At 40.8% G+C, this 21,441-nt stretch overlaps 3 protein-coding genes across 9 annotated transcripts; 2 read left to right on the top strand and 1 right to left on the bottom strand.

Annotated features, from left to right (window-relative positions):
• Nucleotides 1-24: 24 nt before the first annotated feature.
• ltap1 (lipid transport auxiliary protein 1) lies at nt 25-5,043 on the bottom strand. Of its 4 annotated transcripts, none has more exons than XM_058083972.2 (7): nt 4,746-5,043; nt 2,292-2,393; nt 2,104-2,200; nt 1,964-2,017; nt 1,204-1,370; nt 712-770; nt 25-620 (listed from the first exon to the last, which is right to left on the bottom strand). In XM_058083972.2, exons 1-7 carry the CDS (start codon nt 4,806-4,808, stop codon nt 410-412), a joined length of 753 nt encoding a protein of 250 aa, XP_057939955.2. In that variant the 5' UTR covers nt 4,809-5,043; the 3' UTR covers nt 25-409. The 4 variants fall into 4 exon arrangements, with proteins under 4 accessions (XP_057939955.2, XP_057939956.2, XP_057939959.2 ...); XM_058083973.2 differs by lacking the exon at nt 4,746-5,043 and adding an exon at nt 3,585-3,731; XM_058083976.2 differs by lacking the exon at nt 4,746-5,043 and adding an exon at nt 3,417-3,482.
• A 251-nt stretch (nt 5,044-5,294) lies between these two features.
• LOC131136748 (uncharacterized) lies at nt 5,295-14,375 on the top strand. 4 transcript variants are annotated; one of them, XM_078797609.1, is made up of 8 exons: nt 5,295-5,371; nt 5,522-5,599; nt 9,022-11,634; nt 11,705-11,906; nt 13,002-13,094; nt 13,171-13,417; nt 13,485-13,595; nt 13,969-14,375. In XM_078797609.1, the coding sequence occupies exons 3-8, from the start codon at nt 9,257-9,259 to the stop codon at nt 14,130-14,132; spliced, it is 3,195 nt and encodes a 1,064-aa protein (XP_078653735.1). In that variant the 5' UTR covers nt 5,295-5,371; nt 5,522-5,599; nt 9,022-9,256; the 3' UTR covers nt 14,133-14,375. The 4 variants fall into 4 exon arrangements, with proteins under 4 accessions (XP_078653735.1, XP_078653737.1, XP_057939944.2 ...); XM_078797611.1 differs by lacking the exons at nt 5,295-5,371; nt 5,522-5,599 and adding an exon at nt 7,006-7,168 and having other exon boundaries at nt 9,022-9,181; nt 9,297-11,634; XM_058083961.2 differs by lacking the exons at nt 5,295-5,371; nt 5,522-5,599 and adding an exon at nt 7,006-7,168.
• A 2,432-nt stretch (nt 14,376-16,807) lies between these two features.
• Nucleotides 16,808-21,193, top strand: aqp10a (aquaporin 10a). Its single transcript, XM_058084260.2, has 6 exons — nt 16,808-17,037; nt 17,987-18,113; nt 18,210-18,347; nt 19,476-19,594; nt 19,657-19,874; nt 20,661-21,193. Exons 1-6 carry the CDS (start codon nt 16,954-16,956, stop codon nt 20,869-20,871), a joined length of 897 nt encoding a protein of 298 aa, XP_057940243.2. The 5' UTR covers nt 16,808-16,953; the 3' UTR covers nt 20,872-21,193.
• The last annotated feature ends 248 nt before the right edge of the window (nt 21,194-21,441 follow it).

Here is a 21,441-nt window from a genome sequence, read left to right as displayed (position 1 = left end):
GAAACACAGTATTGCACAAATTAATAACAAGGATTGCTACACAATGTATTAATGCACTTGGGGGGGTAATTGGCACATAATGAAAATAAATATGGCTTCCATGAATCATCATTTAAGGCTAGCAAAGTCCAGACATGAAGTGCAGGTTTTACTGTAAGTCATCGTTAACATGCTATTCAAGTTTGCATAGGCGTTTTAATTTGTGCAATAAATACTGATTGTCCATTATTATTATTATATTGCGTAGCACCAAAGCTCTTATTACGGTCAAGCTAACCCCACTTAAAATACATAAATAGCAATGCTAGCAATAATACAGTATATATGCCCTAGCTGCATATGAGAGGTATTATTATTATTATTATTATTACTACGTAACATCACGGATGCCTAACATCATCCATCGTCTTCACAGTGTGCTGTCCAGTGTGTTGTACTTATCTTTAAAGTTCTTCAGCTCCAGTAAGTTCCTGGTCCTCTTGATACGCTGCTGCGCTGCCGCCGTGAGGTGGGCTCGTGAGGAAGGGGAGGAGCTTACGGGCTCGGTGATGACAGTCAAGTCTTTAGCGGCGGTCTGGTGGTGATCCTGGCTGGCCCAGCTGTCGCTTTGGGACTTGACACTGAAACCACAGAAAGAGTGGAAGCCATCATTCCGGGCCCATAATTCAAATGTTGCAGGGGGACGTGCGTCCCATGTGAGTGTTGACTCACATGGAGGCCAGCTGACAGAGAGCATCCTGGTATTTTAGGAGTTCTGCTTCGCCAAAAGCCTGCAGGGAGACAACAAAACATGAAAGGTAACAATGAAGAGGTCAACTAATAATGAGGACAACACAAGAGACCACAGCAAGCTAAGCTAAGCTAAACTAAGCATGTTCATCTACTCAACACTTCATTTAGTGTTTACCTTTACGTCTCAACTTAAAACTCATCATCTTGCTGTGGTTTCCTTTTTTTTTAGCACAACCTCACATTCTTTTAAGTCAGAATGCAATCATAAAATGCATCAATCACAATAACTCATGTAGAAATTCAGCCAGCAACTAAAATAAACTGGTATAAACTGGTCACATGGTATTATTAAACCAAGATGAATAGAACATCCTTGATCATGGCTATTTTTGTTAAAGAAATGTCCCGTGTTTGCTTGATGTAACACAAACTAACACGGCCGACACACAAGCAAAAAGGCAAAAAACTGACCTCTGCCCCGTGGCGTGCTTTGTTGTACCCGTCCAGCACGGTTTCTATCAAACTGCTTTGGCTGTCCCGAAAGAGGCAGTGGGAGTTTCGCAGCTGCAGGAGCCAAGCTCGAAACCGTTTCCCCGTCACGGCGCTGGAGGAGCCGCCCAGTTCGCAAAACGGGAAATCTGTTGACGAAATGTTCAATGTTAGTTTGAATTTACGGTCAAGACACAAACAAGACGACCCTGAATATGAAACAAACGCGTTTTTTGGAAAAATATTTATTGTAAGTTTAAATTATTATTAACAGGCACAACAAAAATAATATAATCATAATAATAATAATAATAATAATTGGGACCATAACCCACTGCATGCTAAAACTCAACTCTGAACTAGCTGTGTAGCCTGGCGCTAACCTATAGCTACTAAATTGGTTAATACAAATGCAAAGTTATATTTTATGTCCAGAAGGTCCTAATAATGTTTTAACCCGGGTTTAGAATATCGTAAAAAGATTTTCTATGTCATAAGTACAAAAATGTTCCATTTATTAATATTGAATCACACTTTGCACAAACTAACTGCGATAACAGCCGATTGTTCAATGTGTTATAGAAGGTCATGATCAAGCGCTCACACAGTATTAAAATAATAAAACTATTTTTTCTACAAATAAAGAACCCCCACCCAGAAGAAAAATATGAAAGACCTGTTTCACAGATCTCTAAATCCAGTATTTACTGTCGGAATGATGGACTACTAGCATGGAGCTGACCTGTGTCTCTGATGGCGTCCAGTGCTCTCATCCTGTACTGGTAGTCACAGCAACCTGCAGCATGAAACAAACACAAGCTGGTGTAGAGCTGATTGTGTTTTGGTTTAAGTGTGTGTTTTGGTTTCGTGTGCAGTTCTCACCAGACTTGAGCCTCAGATCGTCTGGCGACAGCAGACGAGGCTCAAAGTGGATTTTCTGGACTTGGCACAGCTTGGCTTCAATTTCTTGCCTAAGCTCCTACAAGCGCATTCGCACAATGGACAATGCAGCAGTGGTGCCAAACTGTTGCTGTCGGAGCTCAGTGCTGATTCAAAATGGACACTCTTACCTTCGGGGCATTGTGACCGATGGGAACGTGGGGCCCTCTACGGGACTTCATGGCGAGACGCATAATTTGTCTTTTGATGAAGATGAACAGCAAAACGAAGACCTAGAGGGCAGAAGAGGAACAATTCTAGTTTGGTTATGGTTATGTTGACGCAGAATGGGTAATAATCAAATGTGTTTTTAGTAGACATTGTTTCATGGTTTTTATTTTGATTATTTGTATTTTATTTATTTATTTGTATTTTACCTATCATGCGCACTTTGTATTGCATTGTGGACTCCTATAGAGCAGCTACACACCACAACCAGCACAGAAAGCTTTCTAGATCTTCCAGAATCTGCACCTATTTAGCTGTATTTCTTTGGATTTCATGGTTTTCGTTACAGCGAAAACGGTCTGTTAATACCAGCCCGTATGTCGTCTGTATTCCACCCACAGCCCGCCTCCAAACACACCCACTCACTTCCGGTTTGTGCCGCTAACTATGTAGGAGTTAATAAACGGTATAAGAGCTGATAATAATAAACAGCGATTTTGACTTTATAGGAGTTGATAAAGGGTTTTTATCTTTTTAAAATGTCCGCTTTTAAAATACAGACATATGTGTTGGATGCCGAATCTGATCTGGAAGTGGAGTCCAAAGTTTCTCAAGAAAAGAGGTTACTTCAAGACGTCTCAATGGTAAGTAGCTTTAGCATTTTAGCGTTTTAATTTTCTACAGCATCGTTAACATGTAATGTGTTTTGCGGGACTACCAGTATATAAAAAAACTTGGGTAGAGCTAGGACCAAAACTCATATCCCAATAAATTTCGGTAGAATATCGACATACGGTATATATCGTGATATTTTTTCCCTAAACTGAATTTAGACAAAAGTCCAAGCCAAATATGTGTCTTAAATGTAAACAATATTAGAGAAAAAATGTAGACAAATAAAATAGTGTAGTCCCCTTTTAAAATAAATATAGAAAAAGTTAAATATAATATTCACTCTTCATTGCAATAGTGGCGCACTCACGGTAGTCTCTGTAGCCGGGTTAGCGCCGTTAGCGTTTCCATTTCAAGTTCCCCATGACGACAAAACGGTTAAACGTGGTTGATGCCGTCTTTGAAGACCTTCATACCGTCTTTTTCGCTGTTCACTCCCGCCGTGCAGCCTCTCCACCTCCATATTTCCGCAGGGATATTCGATAATTGGACGTAACGATGCTAACACATGCTAACAGCTGCTCCCGAGTGAAAACAATGGCCCAAGCGGCAAACTACAAACGTAATAAGATGAATATCCATACCTGCACACTTTCTTAAGAGGTCGGTATGGCATAAAAACAATACGGAAGTAATAAATAAAGCACTATTAAACACTAAAAACGCTACAGGAGACACGAGCTGCCTTAATTAGCTTGCACTCGGGCGCCGCCATCTTGAAACACGAGACTTCCGCAGTCTAAATCGATATGAAGGATATACTTGTTTTTGATATCGTGCTTTACAGAAATATCGATATTTTAAAAAATATTAATATATCGCCCAACCCTAGGTAGAGCTACTAGCAAACCCGCTTCCACCATTGCTATAATTCTATACAGACAAGCGTTTTTCCCCCATGATTTACCCAAAATAAACACAGTTAGGACACTGATAAACTGTTCCAAACGACCAAGTAACCTTAGGTTACCGCATTATCTGAAACTTTGGCATCGTTTAACACGAGAATACAACATTCTAACAACATTTATTGGTCAGAAAGAGTACATAATAGTAATACAAAGATGCCCCCTAGTGGCTGTAATAAGAAATAATGATGGCATTTAAGCAATATGATTGGACTCTTTACACAGGAAACGCTTTTTTTTGCCTCCACAGTGCTAATAGCACCAAATGCAGCTCAGTTGTTTTGAATGCGGGGCTCCAGCATCGTCTTCTTCATCTGGTCATGTGATGGCAACAGTGCTAGATGTGTTTATTTTCAGAAAGTAGCAGTTTGCTTGTTTTCTCAGCAACTGGCAAGCTAGCATTATCAGATTTTCCCACTCTGGAAGCCGTTTTGAAAATACACATTTTCACGCCATTGATGTGTGGATTAAAGGCTGAGGCCATAAAATACAATCTGAAAGCTTTCCCGTGTGAACAGCACCTTAGTTAGTGCTATGATCCTCCAATACATCACGTGACTTAACAGAAGGAAAAGAATTAAGGGAAAACAATACGCCCCCTGGTGGCAATGACAAAAACAGGCGATGCCATCAGAGCAATATGATTGGATGCTAACTAAGTGCTATGATCTTCCTGTGAATTCCTCATTCTTTTATCAGTCTCGGTAACAACAATATACTGTATATGTTATGATTCGCCGAGAGAATCGAGCGCACGTTACGTTTTTGAACAGAATTATGACTCAGCTATTATAAAGTTAGAGCAAAATAATCAACTTAAAGTAAAGGTGCACTTACCAAACTACCAAAGGCCATGACGAGCACGACGTTGACACTCGACAGAGGAGAATCTTTTCGCATTTTTCTACTTCCACTTTTACTGAAAACGACTAAAAAAACGACAGGCGAATGTCGAAGAATAATAAAAAGTCGCCTTTTAGGCGTCAAAAACTACCCTCGTGTGAGTAACATCACAAATGGAAGGCTTTAAAAGCGCTGTTTAAGTGTAAAAATGATCGGTGGATTGAATTGCTTCGAAAAGTTACACATCTCGCTGCACACTTTGTTGACTTCCGGGATAGTCACGTGAGAAATGTGTGACGTATGCTGACCGCTTCCGCTCTTGCTGTGGTAGTAATAATTGAAAATGGAGCCAAAACAGCCTCAACCGCGTCATACAGTAACTTATTTAAGTATATATTTTTAAAAATCACATTATTGCTCATGTGTGTGTCACTCGGGTGTATTTTATTTTCTTGACATTTAAAGTTAGCCTTTAACAGCCACTTTAAATTAAATCTGAGCCACATTTCCCCACAGCAATGGTGTGGCCCTCCATGACTCAGCAAACTCCAGCCGTGTGGGCAACATTTGCATCCACCCTACAGAGACACTGAGCGGCCATTCTTCTGACGGGAACAAGGGTGGGTGTAACAGACCTATCTCTGTTCTCCAGTTAGGAAGTGAGACCCTACAGGCCGCTGACCATCCATTGATTGGAGCATTGGGGTCTGAAGACGTGGCCGGTTGTATATAAGATCAATTCTTCTCATGCGGGGTGTCTTTTTGGACAGGCACAGACAGAGGCAGCCTTACTATATGGTGGAAATGGAAGGCAGAAGCTGCACTATGACAATGATCCAAACAAAACTGTAAGTACTGCTTTCATATACTGTATATAATATATAGTATTTGTTTGTAGCATGTGTGGCACGGTGATCCATCCCTTACTTCCTAATCAACTGATTTTGGGTCATATATGGTGAGTTTTATTCTTGTATGAAATAAACATCACATCATTTTGACTTTAAACACAATTGAAGTTAACATATCCGTTTTGGAAATTGTTTTTCTTCATTTTTCTCAACCCGCTACACCTCCACCCAGGTCCTCAGCACCACCACTGGTTTGTGCTGGTGTGGGTTTCCTCCAGGTATTCTTGAAAAAAACATGCTTGTTGGGCTAATTGGAGACTTTAAATCTAAAACTACTTTAATAGTTGCCGACATCAGCACCGTTCAAGCATGAATAAATAATAAATAATAATTGACAGGTAAAATGTACAAAATACATGTACCACTATTTTAAAAAAGCTCACATTTTTACATGCTTCACTGGTTTTGTCACTGTTTCTTCATCAAGCGTTGAGATTTTGCACTCAATTAATTGAATATTATTATTATTAATGTTTACTTTAAGTTATCTGTTTCTTAAATATATAAAATGTACAAAAAAACAAGGCATGAAAGCATGCAGCAATTGTACATCTTTTCTGTTCTTCTGTAAGAAGGGCTGTTTGTGTTTTGTTTGTCTTTTAATATGAAAATTAAGAAGAAAATTAATAATGAAAATTTCATAATAATCGTGTCTTGCAATTAAGCAATTAAGGTCTAATGAAGTGTACTACTAAACGTTGTTGATAGTTGAATAGCAGTATGAGCTCCATCCATGCAGGCCGTCATTTTAAAAACGCCAATTTAATTGAATAGTTATTATTCTTTTCCGTGGTTGATAACAGAATATCCTATTTTCATTTTCCGACTATCATCAATAATATTTAACATGTCTGTAAGAGTGTCTTGTGTTTTGTTGTACACGTCAGCCGAGATGTGCACACATTTACTCTTGCTGGTATTTCTGAGTCTACTACATCCCTTTTGTGTTGTCTGTTCCCAATTAAAGGAGCTCTGTCATTATGTATTTGGATATCTGCTCAGGCGTCCCATGATTCCGCTCAGGTTAGCCTGAGGTGTGCTGAAATTGTGTACATTTTTATTCACGGTGAGTTTGGCACAATCAAGTCAATCTGGAGCGCATTTCCCATGATGTCATGGGACGTATGCTGAGATGGTTTATTAGAGTGTGCATATGTGTGTGTGTGTGTGTGTGTGTGTGTGTGTGTGTAGTCAGTGGGCTGTTTTAAACTGCCAGACATTGATCTCAGAAAAGGAATGTTACACTGTGAGATGAGGAAAAGAGGGAGAAAACAACAACAGAAGGGGGAGGACAGAGAGAGAGAGAGAGACACATACAAAGGGAGAGAGAGAGCGAGGACAAGAGGATAGACCAGTGGGGCCGGTTTGTGCCACTGTACACATCCCATCATGCAATGCTAACACAGAGGAACAACAGCGAGGGATGGATAAGGAGCCGATGTCATTACACAACAGAGAGCCGCCTTTATCATGAAGCCTTGTCAGCGACACAAAAGTCGAACAAAGGTAAGGTGCGTATGTGTATGAATGACATAAATGTGCTGAATATATGGAGTGTGTATCTTATTTCCGTGTATCATCGGTGTGAGTTTGAGTTAGACCGAGCCACGTTGCCTGGGTTACCCAGATGGGAGGCTTGGGATCAAGCAAAACAGGTGTTTCTGTAAGCTGACACTGTATTAGAAAACCCCACCAGGGAGGCATTGTCCCCAATACTTGTACTATACATACTCTTGTAGTACTTTGTACGAGAACAACGACTATAGTTATCATCAGTGTTTACAAAGTCAAAAACTGCACCACTGATTTCCTTGTCTGTATGTATGTAAATAGATATGCACATTACTGTCCATCTTATCCGGTTTTCTTCCCAAATCCATGGCGTGTTGTTGACTACCTGTGGCTGTGGAGGACTGACACATGCAATGCAGCACCGAGACTGATTGTGTCACATTTCCACATTGTTGTCCTTTGCTGGATTGCGGCTGAGTGAGTTTTTCCAGTTTTTATGTTCAGGTTTAGCTACGTGTTGCTAGTGTAAACAGCTGTTACGATGTCGGCAAGAATGTTGTCCTGTTGTTGTATGAATGGACTCATTGAGTTATCGTTCCTCGTCATTTCCTACATCGTCTCTCTGAAGTGACACATTTTATTTTGTCAATTGATTACAAATATATCATCAGAATTAATCACACTCTGTCCATAGTTAACTCATAACTAATCACAATTAAGCACAGATAGACTTATCAACATGATGTTTGTGTTATGTACATTGTTGTTTACTAAACATTCTGTTCTGCTCAACACAAACTGGACCTTAATGTATAAAAACCAAACACAATGCACAACTACTAGACGCTGGTTTACACACACTGTGTTTACACACACTTTTCTTCGTCTGGCAGCTTCAGTGACGTGGAAGTATGACACTGTGGGTCTTTCAAAATGCAACCTTTATTCTATCATGTTTGGCAAACACAGCAGTTTAAGCAAAAATGCTAAAACATTGCTAATAAATAATTATAATAACACTATTAAATTCCCTCATTGACCTCTTTTGTCACATTGACACAATCCCCCAAATAGCTGTCCTTGCCGCTGCCTGTCGGTAACTAGCAGCTTGTAACACAAATTTTAGCTCGCAGTTCGTAGCAAAAAAAAAAATCATCCGAGAGGCGACTCGCATCTAAAAAAAGCACTTGTCAGTTGGGACACTCGTATGTGAAGGTAGCACTGTATAAATCACAATAAAAAAAATACCTTGTCAACAGAGATGTGAAGCAAAACTTACGTTCAAAATACCCTATTCTATTTATAACCTATTCTATTTGCGCCCCCTTGTGGCTTCACATCAACTGCCACACCGCTCTGTGGGGGGCCGAGGGTCAAACAGGATGTGTGTATGTTAATCGTGCGTCAAAAAAATAGTGCAGTTAAAGTAAATGTTAACTGTGACAGCCCTAATTTTATTATACATACAAAAGAAAGTCAACTTGGAGTAGTCAGTGTTAAAGCTTGTATTTCGTGATGCATTCACTATACATAGAAAATGAGTCAACACACAGCCTACGTATATTGTTTAAACAGATGACAACACGAGTACACAACACAGTGAACATGTCCAAATTGTCTTCTGGATGGATCGATTATTTAAGCCATTTCAAAGTTGTCATTCTCTTAAGAAATTTGTCCTCTCACTTTCTACTCGATGCAAAGTTGTGTTCCCTATCCTCAAACCGCTCTGTCATTTGACTTTGACCATTGTGAGAAGCCACAGCAGCCACAGTCCACATAACACCACATTCCTGCTCAGTGCGTTTTAAGGATGGAGATTTATACTTTTTTTTAATGCTTGGCAGGCGTTGGGAGCTCATCGGTGAAGGTCTGCTGGGGAACTAAAAGAATTCCATGGATAGAAGAGCATAAAAATGAGTACTGCCAGACAGCCAACCATTAGTGCACGATGGTTAGCTTGAACCTAACGTAGGAAACTGCTGCTGTCCAATCCCTTGGAATAACGTAAATAAATCCAGTGCAGTCATCGATTCTCTTTTTAAAGATTTGGCTCTTGACAGGTGCTCATTAACTTTGTTTATGCTCTTGACAATGGATGTGTCCCTGCTCTCCGCTCCAGCGACTGAGTACACTAATCAGAGGACTTTGCCGAGCCTCACGAGTGCATCTGCCAACTCTCCGTCTGGCAGTCTCACTCGCAGGTCAGGTGTTAGGCGAGGCCGAGCTGAGGAAGTTGAAGAAAGACGGAAACAAACTGGATTAGTCGTATCGAGCAAGAGAGCTGGATTGTTTGATGGCCAGGATCTTTGGATGGGACTGAGCTCTGATTTTCAAGGCAGGACTACGAGTGGCCAAGGTTGGGATGACGAAAAGGAGCAATCGAGGTCAGTTTCTTCCGGTCTGAGTCACAATGACAAAATAGACAAGAAAACCACAGACTTTGGCATCAATAGAAGTCGTAACTACAACCCTGCGTCTGAGAAACAAACTGGAACAGAGTGGAGGAGGAGCAGGAGTGTTGACTGGAGGTCAGGAGCAAGAAGTCCTGATCAAGGCACGCGACGGTCCGATACCTCAGCATGGTCAACTGAAGAAAACAACCACGGAAAGAAGGATACTTCAGGCCTGAGAGGCGGATCTATGCCTTCATTCAGGACTTCTGTATGGGTTTCTCCAGTCAGCAGTAGCGCCAAATGTCCTTTGGAGCAAACCTTGGAAGCAATGGATGGGGGTAACTCTCTCCCTTTAAGGCTAAAGTCTGCCTCTGATGCGACCTGGGACCCAAGAGACCTTGGTTCTTTTGGGGCTAAAAGAGGCCAGAGTATACTGGAACGGATAGAGAAGCTCTATGGCGCATCCAAAAATGAGGATTTTAGCAAAGTTCGGTCTTTCTCCTACTCGGAAAGAGACCGATACGACGGAAAGGGAGTCTTAAACATTTTGCCAAGTTCTTATGATGAGGCAACAGAAGGAAACTTTCCCAGGCGTGGCTCTGCTGGTGAGAGAAGCTACCACAGTCCAACGGACACAAATGGATCATTCACCAGGCCACTTCTTGACATCAGTGCTCCAGGTTTGAACAACTCACCCGTCCCAAGAACCAGAGCGAGATTACCAGAGGGACAATGGCAAGAACGGATCTATGGGAGATATTCGGACATAGGTGGAGTCAGCGGGGGTAAAGAGTTCATGGAGACAATGTCTCTGGACAGAGCAAGGAGCAGGAACACCATAGCCGGTCAGATCAGAATGGCTCGGACTGCTCAGTCAAATACTTTATTAGAGCAGACAACTGCAAGCAGAGAAGGAAATGGAAGCATGGATCTTGGAAGGGTAGATTGGGAAAGGGAAAAGAACGAAGCTCCCGGGATAAATGTGACACACAGAACATTTACACCAGAAAAGGGAAAGTTGACAGAGTTTGAACTCACGGGGAGTTATGAAAATGTCTTTGAGTCACATCTACACAACTCCAGATCCAATACCGCAGAGTCTAGGGTTTACCCGGAAACACAGTCTTCATCAATCAGTGTGAGGAACAAAATTAATCAGTTTGAGGCCCTGACACAGAGATGTCAAAGTTCTAAGACTGCCATGCCCAGACGGGCCTTTTCCGTGCCAACACGACTCTACAGTGCCCACGACAGCTTGAAGAGAGAGTCAAGAACTGGTACCCGGAGTGACAGGTACACAGGTCTGAATGAGTTAGAGGAGAATGAGAGGAAATCAGAGGAGAAAGGAGGTCCACGTCAATTAAAAAATCAGTCGCAAAGGTCTTTGTCAGTGGATGAGATTGGACAAAAGATGGAAGGACCAACGGTGGATCGTGTTAACAAATACACAGTTACACAATTTAGCGAATATTCCAAATTGAAGCATACGCAAAAATCACCACTATCAGAAAATACCCAACAGCACACAAACTTCTACTTGGATGAACCCGACCATGGTAAAGTCTCAAGCAACAAAGACCGCAGAAGCACCAACACAGATTTACCAAGCGACCCTGATCACGCCACATATGCAAAACCTGGTGTGATCATTTTATCCGTCGCTGATGAAGACCAGACTCCAACAAACTCCCCAAACCACTCGCCGTCATGGTCTCCAGTCTCAGTACCAATCCATAACTCTTCACTTGTACCGACTGAAAAAGAAAGCCAAGCACCCCTTCCGACCCCCGTACGCCCCCTTGCCTCGTCCTCTCGCGGCAACCTTGCAGATCTCCTGATTCCAGACGTCATCGACGGTGACGCAAAAGGGAGGAAACAGATGATAGACTTGGATGCTTGGGTGGCGGGCTGGAAGGCCTGGAGGGACGATAACGATGACAGTGAGGATGATGATGCAAGCACACAGAAAGATGGCGATTCAAACTACGATTCCGACTCTGGAGAATCCTCGGTGACCATCACCAGCAACATGAGCCTGTCGGATCGCAGGAGCTTCTCAGTCAGGTATCAGGAAAAATAAAATATCATCTTTTAATATTTAGTTGAATCTGACTTTTTTTTCTCTTGTCCACAGTCTCGCGGAATTGTGTTACTTCACTGGAACCGACTACGAATCAGACACGGATGATGAGTGGTCAGCGGCGACGGTGGGCAATAGGCGGTCGGCATCACTGAGCTCTGACATGTCGGCACTGTCGTACGTGTCCGTGCTGCCCACCGAGGAGCTCGATAAGCTGCTGGAGGATGTCAGGGGCCTGCGGGACAGCGACCTGCAGGTTATTAGTATTCTATTCATTCATTCGGTGTACAACCTGGACGGGGAAGATGGTTGGATGTCCCGTTCAGTGCAAAGTGTATGGTAATGGTAATAGTAATGGTTTCATTTCATTTCAACATGCATCAGATTACAATTGAGTGCATGTCATAATCAGTTCCCAGTTCCACATGTCCAAAAGGAGTAGGAAGAAGCAAAACTTATTAAATCCTACCCCTCCATCTGGTACTTTTACAATCAGTAACTGTTACATTTGTTCACTTCCTGCTTTCCATAATACAGTTTAAGGGTTTTTTAAAGTTTTTTTTAATAATGTACCTCGTACCGAAGTACTGGGTGATATGAGCATCCAATGACATAATGGGTACCATAGTAAGTGTCAATATAGTGATATATATAGCACATCATGACTGGTTCAAGACTCTTCATCCTTGGATTTAGCAAACATCAACTGCTTGTATTGTTTCTTGAATTGGCTCATTGTTGTGCATTGTTTGATTTCCTTACTCAATCCATTCCATAGTTTGATTCCACATACTGAAATGCTATGGCTAGCATAACGTAGTCCTAGCATAGAAGTGTTTCAAATGTACTTCTTAGAAATAAGGAGTTAGTATGTTCTCTGTAGGCGGCATTATGAATTATCCTTACTGACCTTTTTTGCAGTACATTTAGCAAGTGAAGATTGTGTTTCCTTTGGCTGTTACCAAACGGCATGATTTTAGTTTTACTTAGGTTCAAGGACAATCTATTATCATCAAAGCATCTTTTTAGTGTGACCATTTCTTCTCTGACCTTTCTAATGATTTCGTCTGTACTCCCTCCAGAACAAAAAGCAGTGGTATCATCCGCAAATAAATACCAGCTTTAAGTCTTTCGTAACTTTGGAGATATCATTGATGTACAAGTTGAACAGTTTTGGCCCTAGTATTGATCCCTGGGGAACTCCGCACGTAATATATGGCATTGGCATAGACAATGGCTTGTCTAGTTTTTGGTTGACAACAAGGGACGTCAATACAAGCGGTACACGCCTCCAGTCCAGTACCAGTCTGCACCCCGATGTTGCAGTAAACTGGCTTCTGTTTTATTGCAGGACAACGTTCATGTGGTGGTTCTCCACAAGGAGATGGCTGTTGGACTGGGCTTCAGTATAGCAGGAGGCATCGACCAGAACAAGCCGGTCATCGTGAGGAACACTGCTGATTCACACCATGAAATGCATCATCTGAGGTTTGTTCCTCACTTGCGTGTGCTCTCCTCAGGTCCACAAGGTGTTCCCCAGCGGTGTGGCAGCACAAGAAGGCTCCATCAAGGAAGGGGACCAGGTCTTGTCCATCAACGGCACAGCGCTTGAACGCCACACTCACTGGGAGGCTCTGAGGGTCCTGAGACGGGCCAAGACTCGTGAGATGGGAGTGGTTGTCCTGAGAAGGGGGGGCGTTAGGAGCATCTCGAAGGGGGCGGTGGGTCCGATGGAGGAAGTCGGGCCAACGCAGACCTCTGGGACAGGTGATGCTTGTTTGATTTGTCGGAATTTTAAGTGTGAATATTTGTTCATTTTATTTGATTACGACAGATCAGCATATGAAAGTGCGTCTGGAGAAGAAAAGCAGGGATCTGGGCTTCAGTCTGGAGGGAGGTGTCGGTCTGGGAGACAAACCACTCACCATAAAGAAGATCTTCCAAGGTACCCAGACCGTGGAACCTGGTTAAGTCAGGTCCACTTGTGTCGACAAGTTGACATTTTTCTGTTTTTGTTGACATAAAATGTTGTAGTATTGCTAACAGCATTATCAAAAGCAACTTAAGTGTTGTCTAGTTACATTAAAATATGCACCATGTGACTTCCTGTTCAGTGCAAAGTAAGCTTCTAAATAAAAGCATGGCACAATTAAACTGGATTCTTCCACAGCAAAGAAAAAATGCTCCCTTTTTAGATTGAAAGTTTTATTGTCATTGTTTCGGTTCTGTCGACGTGAGTCAGCCAGTCGGAGGGTCATCATCAACATAAACAGATCCCACTGTAAAGTCATTTAACTGCCTTTTTTTTTGCTTCCCAGGGGGTCCGGTGGACAAGATATGTCCCGGTGATGAGGTGATGGAGATCGAAGGCGTGAGCATGGTGGGAATGAGGCGCCTGGAGGCCTGGACTTTGATCCGACGGCTTCCATCCGGACCCGTCGATGTGGTAATACGTCGGCCTCGTAAAGCTCCAGAACTGTAGTGACTGTGGAATCAAACCTGATCTGGAGCGTTCCGAAAATAGGCCACTTAAGCATATTTGCTGATGTATATTTTTAACAAAGCCATTTACACAAGAAGGATAAACGATATTTTATGGAGGTGACAGGATGCAGCTACCTCAAAGCCGTATGTGAACAGAGACCGACATTATGTAATATACTGTGAAGCGATGCTAACAGCATTTAAAAGTTGATATTGCTTTTTTAATAAAGCTGAACTCAAATTGGTGCTTTTTAGTCTAACTTCCTGCAGATGGCGGTAGAGTTTCATGTTGAAAACACATTTTTTTGGACACATTTTTTCCTGTTTTGGGTCAATTAGGATGACTAAAATTATTTCTATTTGCATGATATTGAGAATATTTTATTGTGGGAAAGCCCGCATGAGGATGACATGGCTTTGGAAGCTTCTAATAGGCCAACTAAGTTAATTGGAGATTATTCTGAGCATGTATTTTGACTCCAAAAATATTCAATTTATAACAAAGAAATCCTACTCTACGTATCATGTTCTGGTCTGGATCTAATTAACAGTGATAAACGAGGGATTACTGTAATTACAGTGCTATATACTGCAAACATGTAACAGGCAGAAACAAAAATATTCCATTTATAACAAAGAAATCCTACTCTACGTATCATGTTCTGGTCTGGATCTAATTAACAGTGATAAACGAGGGATTACTGTAATTACAGTGCTATATACTGCAAACATGTAACAGGCAGAAACAAAAATATTCCATTTATAACAAAGAAATCCTACTCTACGTATCATGTTCTGGTCTGAATCTAATTAACAGTGATAAACGAGGGATTACTGTGATTATAGTGCTATATATTACAAACATGTGACAGGCAGAAACAAAAATATTCCATTTATAACAAAGAAATCCTACTCTACGTATCATGTTCTGGTCTGGATCTAATTAACAGTGATAAACGAGGGATTACTGTAATTACAGTGCTATATACTGCAAACATCTAACAGGCAGAAACAAAAATATTCCATTTATAACAAAGAAATCCTACTCTACGTATCATGTTCTGGTCTGGATCTAATTAACAGTGATAAACGAGGGATTACTGTAATTACAGTGCTATATACTGCAAACATCTAACAGGCAGAAACAAAAATATTCCATTTATAACAAAGAAATCCTACTCTACGTATCATGTTCTGGTCTGAATCTAATTAACAGTGATAAACGAGGGATTACTGTAACTACAATGCTATATACTGCAAACATGTAACAGGCAGAAAAAAAAATATTCCATTTATAACAAAGAAATCCTACTCTACGTATCATGTTCTGGTCTGAATCTAATTAACAGTGATAAACGAGGGATTACTGTAACTACAATGCTATATACTGCAAACATGTGACAGGCAGAAACAAAAATATTCAATTTATAACAAAGAAATCCTACTCTACGTACCATGTTCCGATCTGAATCTAATTAACAGTGATAAACGAGGGATTACTGTGATTATAGTGCTATATATTGCAAACATGTGACAGGCAGAAACAAAAATATTCCATTTATAACAAAGAAATCCTACTCTACGTATCATGTTCTGGTCTGGATCTAATTAACAGTGATAAACGAGGGATGACTGTAATTAGTGACAAGTGACAAACAAAAACAATGATTTTCCACAAAAAGGCTGTGATAAGATATATATTTACGACGATATGACTTTTTACAATCACCATGTGCGTTTTATTTGTCGTTTCCTTTTTTCAAGCGGTATCTCAAATTAAGTTAAGACACTCGTTTGGCACCGTAAGATAAAACTGTCACGTCGTAAAATGTGTCGTTTTTCCTTGACTCCGTATCTTATCAAGCGGCAACACGTTGCACACATGGAATACAGAGCTTCCAGGGATTGCATAATTCTTTCGGAGTCCAGAGTGCAGGGAACAAAGTTGTGGTGAAAAAGAAAAGTCGCCAGCAATTGTTGATATCAAGGCGTGTATCAATTTGACTTCCGTACATTGTAGGATATTAGCGGGTCGCTTTATAGTTATCGCTGTTATCTGTAGATTCTAAATCTATAATAGGGTTGGGCGATATGGACCTCAGCATGTATCACAATATTTTTGGGATGTATCGCGATATGATGGAATGGTGGTGTCTAAAAAATATTGCCCAATACTACTCTGGCTGGTTTTAAAAGAGACTACTGATAAAATTACTAGTACATAATCACAGCGGTCTTCATTTGTGCATGTAAACACAGTGCAACACGTGATTGGAACGGAGAAAATGTATTACTCTTTTGAACGCATATCGTTATGTGAAGCAAAACTTAACAAACACCCTAGCAACTAGCCGGAACTACTTTCCTCCACAACAAAAACCAACCACAACCGGGCCCATGAGAGGAAGTTGGTGAAAAGTCACTGTTGATGCACTACACTGCTTTCGGGGATATTATTACTGTCATTAAATGTAATAAATATAAATGTATATCTAATGATGATAATGACAATACTACCGTTCCTCCTGGTATCTATTAACGGTAGCCGCAAAGTCATCACTCTCATCATAATGGCTATAAAGGTTGTAGTGTCTGCGGAAGGCCTTCTTCTTGTACCCGTGTTCTTTCTGACTGTTAATCATGCTGATGCTCGGAACAGCCAATAATCCCATGTGTGTGCTGTGACAAGCTAGTCAATGATTACTAGTATTTGAGTCGCTGGCCAGAAAAGCGAAGAAGAGGCCATTTGGAAGGAGATGCTCCAGTAGAAGTGGAGCCTGGCTGACTTCCTGACTCAGGTGTCCAAACTCCTTGCAGCCATGTTGAAGCGGAGGCTCTTCAGGGTGACCAATTCCCTGGTGAGAGAGTGCATGGCCGAGTTCTTGGGGACTTTTGTCTTGCTGGTGAGTGATGCTATTGCTATTTTTCATCTTCAGCACGATGACCCTCAAAGGTTTTGTAGCCCTGACACTTGTTGTACGTACATCACAGCATATCATACAATGGCGGCATAGTATGCAGCATTGAAGTAACACCATTGTATGATGAACAAGTACTTTGGGGCGATGTCATGACTGATGATATCTATTATATCATCAACTTTATGTCCAAGACCTTTGATCCTGCATTAAGACTTAATATCTCTGAATTAAATCTCATAAGAATTTTACTTTTTTAAATCTCGTTTTGTTTGAAAAGCTCTATATAGCTAGAAAAAAAATCTCAAAATATGCCAAAAAAATTAAAAAAAATTTATTTATTATTATTTATTGTTCTAAATATATTAGTTGTGATTTTTAGTTATTTAAATTTATGTATTGTTTTTAAAAAAATATGGTAACAGTTGTATTTAGGTGCACAAATCTGTAGATTAACATCAACTCAATTATCATCCCAGTACTTCCCTCAGCCACTAGGGGGCATCTATCCATGCTCTTTGGGTGTTTCTATGATATGCTGTGATGTGTTAACCTGTTTTTAGTTTCTCAGAATTATCGACTGCACTATAACTAGGTTTGGGCATCGTTTAAGTTTGAGCCATGCAGGTTCCGATTCCTCGTTTCGATTCTGGTTCCTAACGAGTACGATGAATGGAGTAACGTTAACGCGGGCATGATCAACTTCCAGGCTAAAGCTAATGTTAACATCAGTCGGTTTGTTTACTACTTTGCCTGCTGGCGTTGCAAATGTTGCACGTCGCCGGGCGTTCATTTTTCTTGCAGAATTTTAGCCAAAGTTCGGAGAATCAGAATGTTGGTCCCGGTTTCCATCGATCCGTGATGCCCAACCCTAACTGTATATAATTTATAAAATGTATTTTCTGGTTATATGATATCTTCTGTTGCTGTCAAGCTCTTTGGCTGCTCGGCGGCAGCGCAGGTAAAGACCAGCAGGGAGACCAAAGGCCAGTTTTTGTCGGTCAACATGTCTTTCTCAGTGGGCGTGATGTCCGCCATGTACCTGACCAAAGGCATCACAGGTATAAAACACTACTAACATGTACCACAACAAATCATGGCTGTGACAAGTGCAAGGTCCAAGAGCGGCGTTTATATAACTTGATGCTTGTGTACAGGCGCCCATCTGAACCCGGCCGTTACCCTGAGTTTCTGTGTGTTGGGCCAGGTGCCATGGAGTCGGCTGCTGCCGTACTGGCTCTCACAGGTGCTGGGAGCGTATGTGGCCTCAGGACTGGTCTACTCGGTCTATTATGGTCTGTCTTTTATAACCCCATGCAGTGATTTACAGCCTTTTATATCCCACCAGGCCAAGTATCGAGTATATTATTGACTGATTGGAATATGAAACATTAATACAAAAATTCTGCATAAAAAATAAAACATACATATATATTTTACACATTATTTTATTTTTGCTATAATGTTTAAAAAATGGCCAAATCCAGGTTTTTACACTCACTGAAAGGCCTGCTTATCAGCATTAGCATCATATCTAAGCCAGCACTGTACACTTCATTTTATTCTGATTGACACTTCAGATAATGTGTGAGATAACGAAATACAAAAGCCATGCATAAAAGGACATTCTCACAAGAATGCTCCTCCAAGCATCTTCAAAGCAGCCCAGTGTAGTAATGCTAAGATAAGATAAAGCTTCAACAAAAGTAGTACATTGGAAGACTCTAAATAAAAGTTATTAATGATAGTCACCACCTTGCACAATAGAAATAAACAGAAGAACTCCAAATATTATACAAAGTTCCAAGTACACAAATGCAGGCGTGCAATGTACAGAATGTGTCATATACGATTGCTCCTCCCATTGATTATTAATGATAACCACCACCTCGCACAATAGAAACAACACTTTATACTAAATTTATACTCAAATGAAATAACTGTGCAAATATAAATGTATTAACCTGATGAGACAGTTAAGTACCTGCAAGTACAAGCCACATTATACAAACTTAAACGGTAAAAACCGTAGTACAGTAATCCCTCGTTTATCGCCATTAATTGGTTCCGGTCACTACCGTAATAAGTCGGTAATTGTAAATAAATTGCGGACTAATTTATGAATAAAGTTTTCAACATTATTAGAGCCCTCAAAACATCAAATAGCATCCCTATAGTCACCTTTACATGCAAATTAGCCAACATAGCAGACATAATAAACAGAAAATAAGCCATTTAAGACATAAATGACTGCCAGGGAAGGACAGGAAGTGATGTTGGGGATTCAGGGTTGAGTTTTTATTATGGACTGTTGTGCCTTAATTCAAACCTGCAACAAATGCCTGTTGTTCTGGTGCTTGTGTGTCTCACAACTGTAATATTACGATATTTATTATCATTTACAGTACGCTTTCTTGTCTCAGATGCCATCATGGAGTTTAGTGGAGGTAACCTGACTGTATATGGAGCCAATGAGACGGCATCAATATTCGCCACATATCCCTCTGCGTACGTCACCTTGGGCCGGACGTTCCTTGACCAGGTCAGTGGATACTTCCGTTTTTTTTTTTTTTTGGAATGGTTGAAAACCGTTGCTGTTGCTAGGTGGTGGGCACCGGCATGCTGATGTTATGCATCCTGTGTCTGGATGAGAAGAGGAACACCCCCGCTCCCGCCCAGCTGATTCCTCCCATCGTGGCCGTGATCGTCCTGGGCATCTCCATGTCCATGTCAGGCAACTGCGGCGCCGCCATCAATCCCGCTCGCGATCTCGGACCTCGGCTTTTTACTCTGACGGCAGGCTGGGGCCCTGAAGTCTTCATGTAAGTCTCTTAAGCGCTCACTGTTCCTAATGTTACGGCCACCTGGCAACGTGTTGTGACGGGTCAAGGCTCAGTGGAGCGATTTGAAAAACATGCTCGTCTTTGTTGACTTCTGACCTTTTGCCCCTCCCCTTCTCACAAACTACAGTAAAAAGGAATGTGAGAGGTTATCATGTTTTAACGCTTTAGTCGGGATCAAAGTAACAAATACCCCCCCCCCCCCCCCCCCCACACACACACACAGGTTGGTAAAGAGCATCTGATTATGATGATGTGCTGCTCAACCCTCTTGGACATTTTTTTACACTATTTTTATTAATTATTGTGTCTTTTAAAGAAAGCTATTGAACTAAATTGAAATAGAAGCAGTATTGTTGATGTTAGCCTTCTGCGGTTTTTAAGCAAAGGGTCCCTTTAAGTGTGACCAAAGATTCTCTATTTAACAGGAGCACTATGCTGTTTTAATGGCAAAACACGCTCGCCAAAGATCCTCTATAAGACAGGAGAGTTTTGCTGTTTAAAAAAATGTTAATTGCTCCCAAGTTGTGGGCCGGTGTGATGTCATTCACGGGCAGGTATTGGCTGCCGTGCCGCTTGTTGACGATCCCCACTTTATTGGGCATTGATTGATCGTTAGTACACGGGACCCTTATGATCAATACAACATGGATATGTCAATATAATACTCCTTTTCTATGTTGAATTAGAATTCTTCCAGTACGTCATCTTCTATTTCTGATTGGCTGGAAGGAATCACATGGTTCCATTGCCTTATATGCTCTACAGGTGTTACAACTACTGGTTCTGGGTTCCGATGGTGGCCCCCCTGATCGGGGGTGTTCTGGGATCTGTTCTATATGTAATCTTCATCCACTGGCACCTCCCTGACTCTGAAGCCCCCACAGACGAGGACACGCCCTCCACGCTCGATGACGGCGTCAAGCAGCCTGCCAGCAAACCCCTGATGGGATTTGAGCTGAAGACGGCTTCATTCTGACACTTTTTTTTACAATTCTTTTAAATCTTTGACGTGAGCTGAAGGGACAGTCAGAGGGGAGGCAGCTCGTGTGGGAAGGACTTTTTGGTTATTATTATTTTTTGGTTTTATATTTATTTGTATGCTGCGTCTCTATGGATGCTAAAAATTGTTTTTTTCCAACATTATCAAATAAAAACTAATTAATAACATTTGAAAATAATTATAATTAAAAATGAGACTTATTGGCCCTTATTGTTTAAAATAAGTAAACATACTAAAGTATTGTTTTATTTTTAAAACAATAAATAAAAAATCAAAATTGAATCCATTTATTATTGTATCTTCCGAAGTTAAAATTTTAATAATTTCTTAAATTATTGAAGGAAAATTATGATAAATTCAGAACTAATGATTGAAATATTTGAAGTATTTCATCTAATTAATACATGTTATTATGAAATATGTTTGAACACAAAACTTAATGTGTTTTCATCATACATGTTCATAAAAAAATTAATTCTGTTAACATTTATTATACATTTTATTATACATATAACACATGTGTGCTTCTGTTATTGTATTGCTTGA

Source organism: Doryrhamphus excisus, linkage group LG17 (genome assembly GCF_037039965.1).
Source record: "Doryrhamphus excisus strain RoL-2023G ecotype Guam linkage group LG17, RoL_Dexc_Guam_v1.1, whole genome shotgun sequence".
NCBI lineage: Eukaryota > Metazoa > Chordata > Actinopteri > Syngnathiformes > Syngnathidae > Doryrhamphus > Doryrhamphus excisus.
This window is presented reverse-complemented; position numbering and strand designations above follow the sequence as displayed.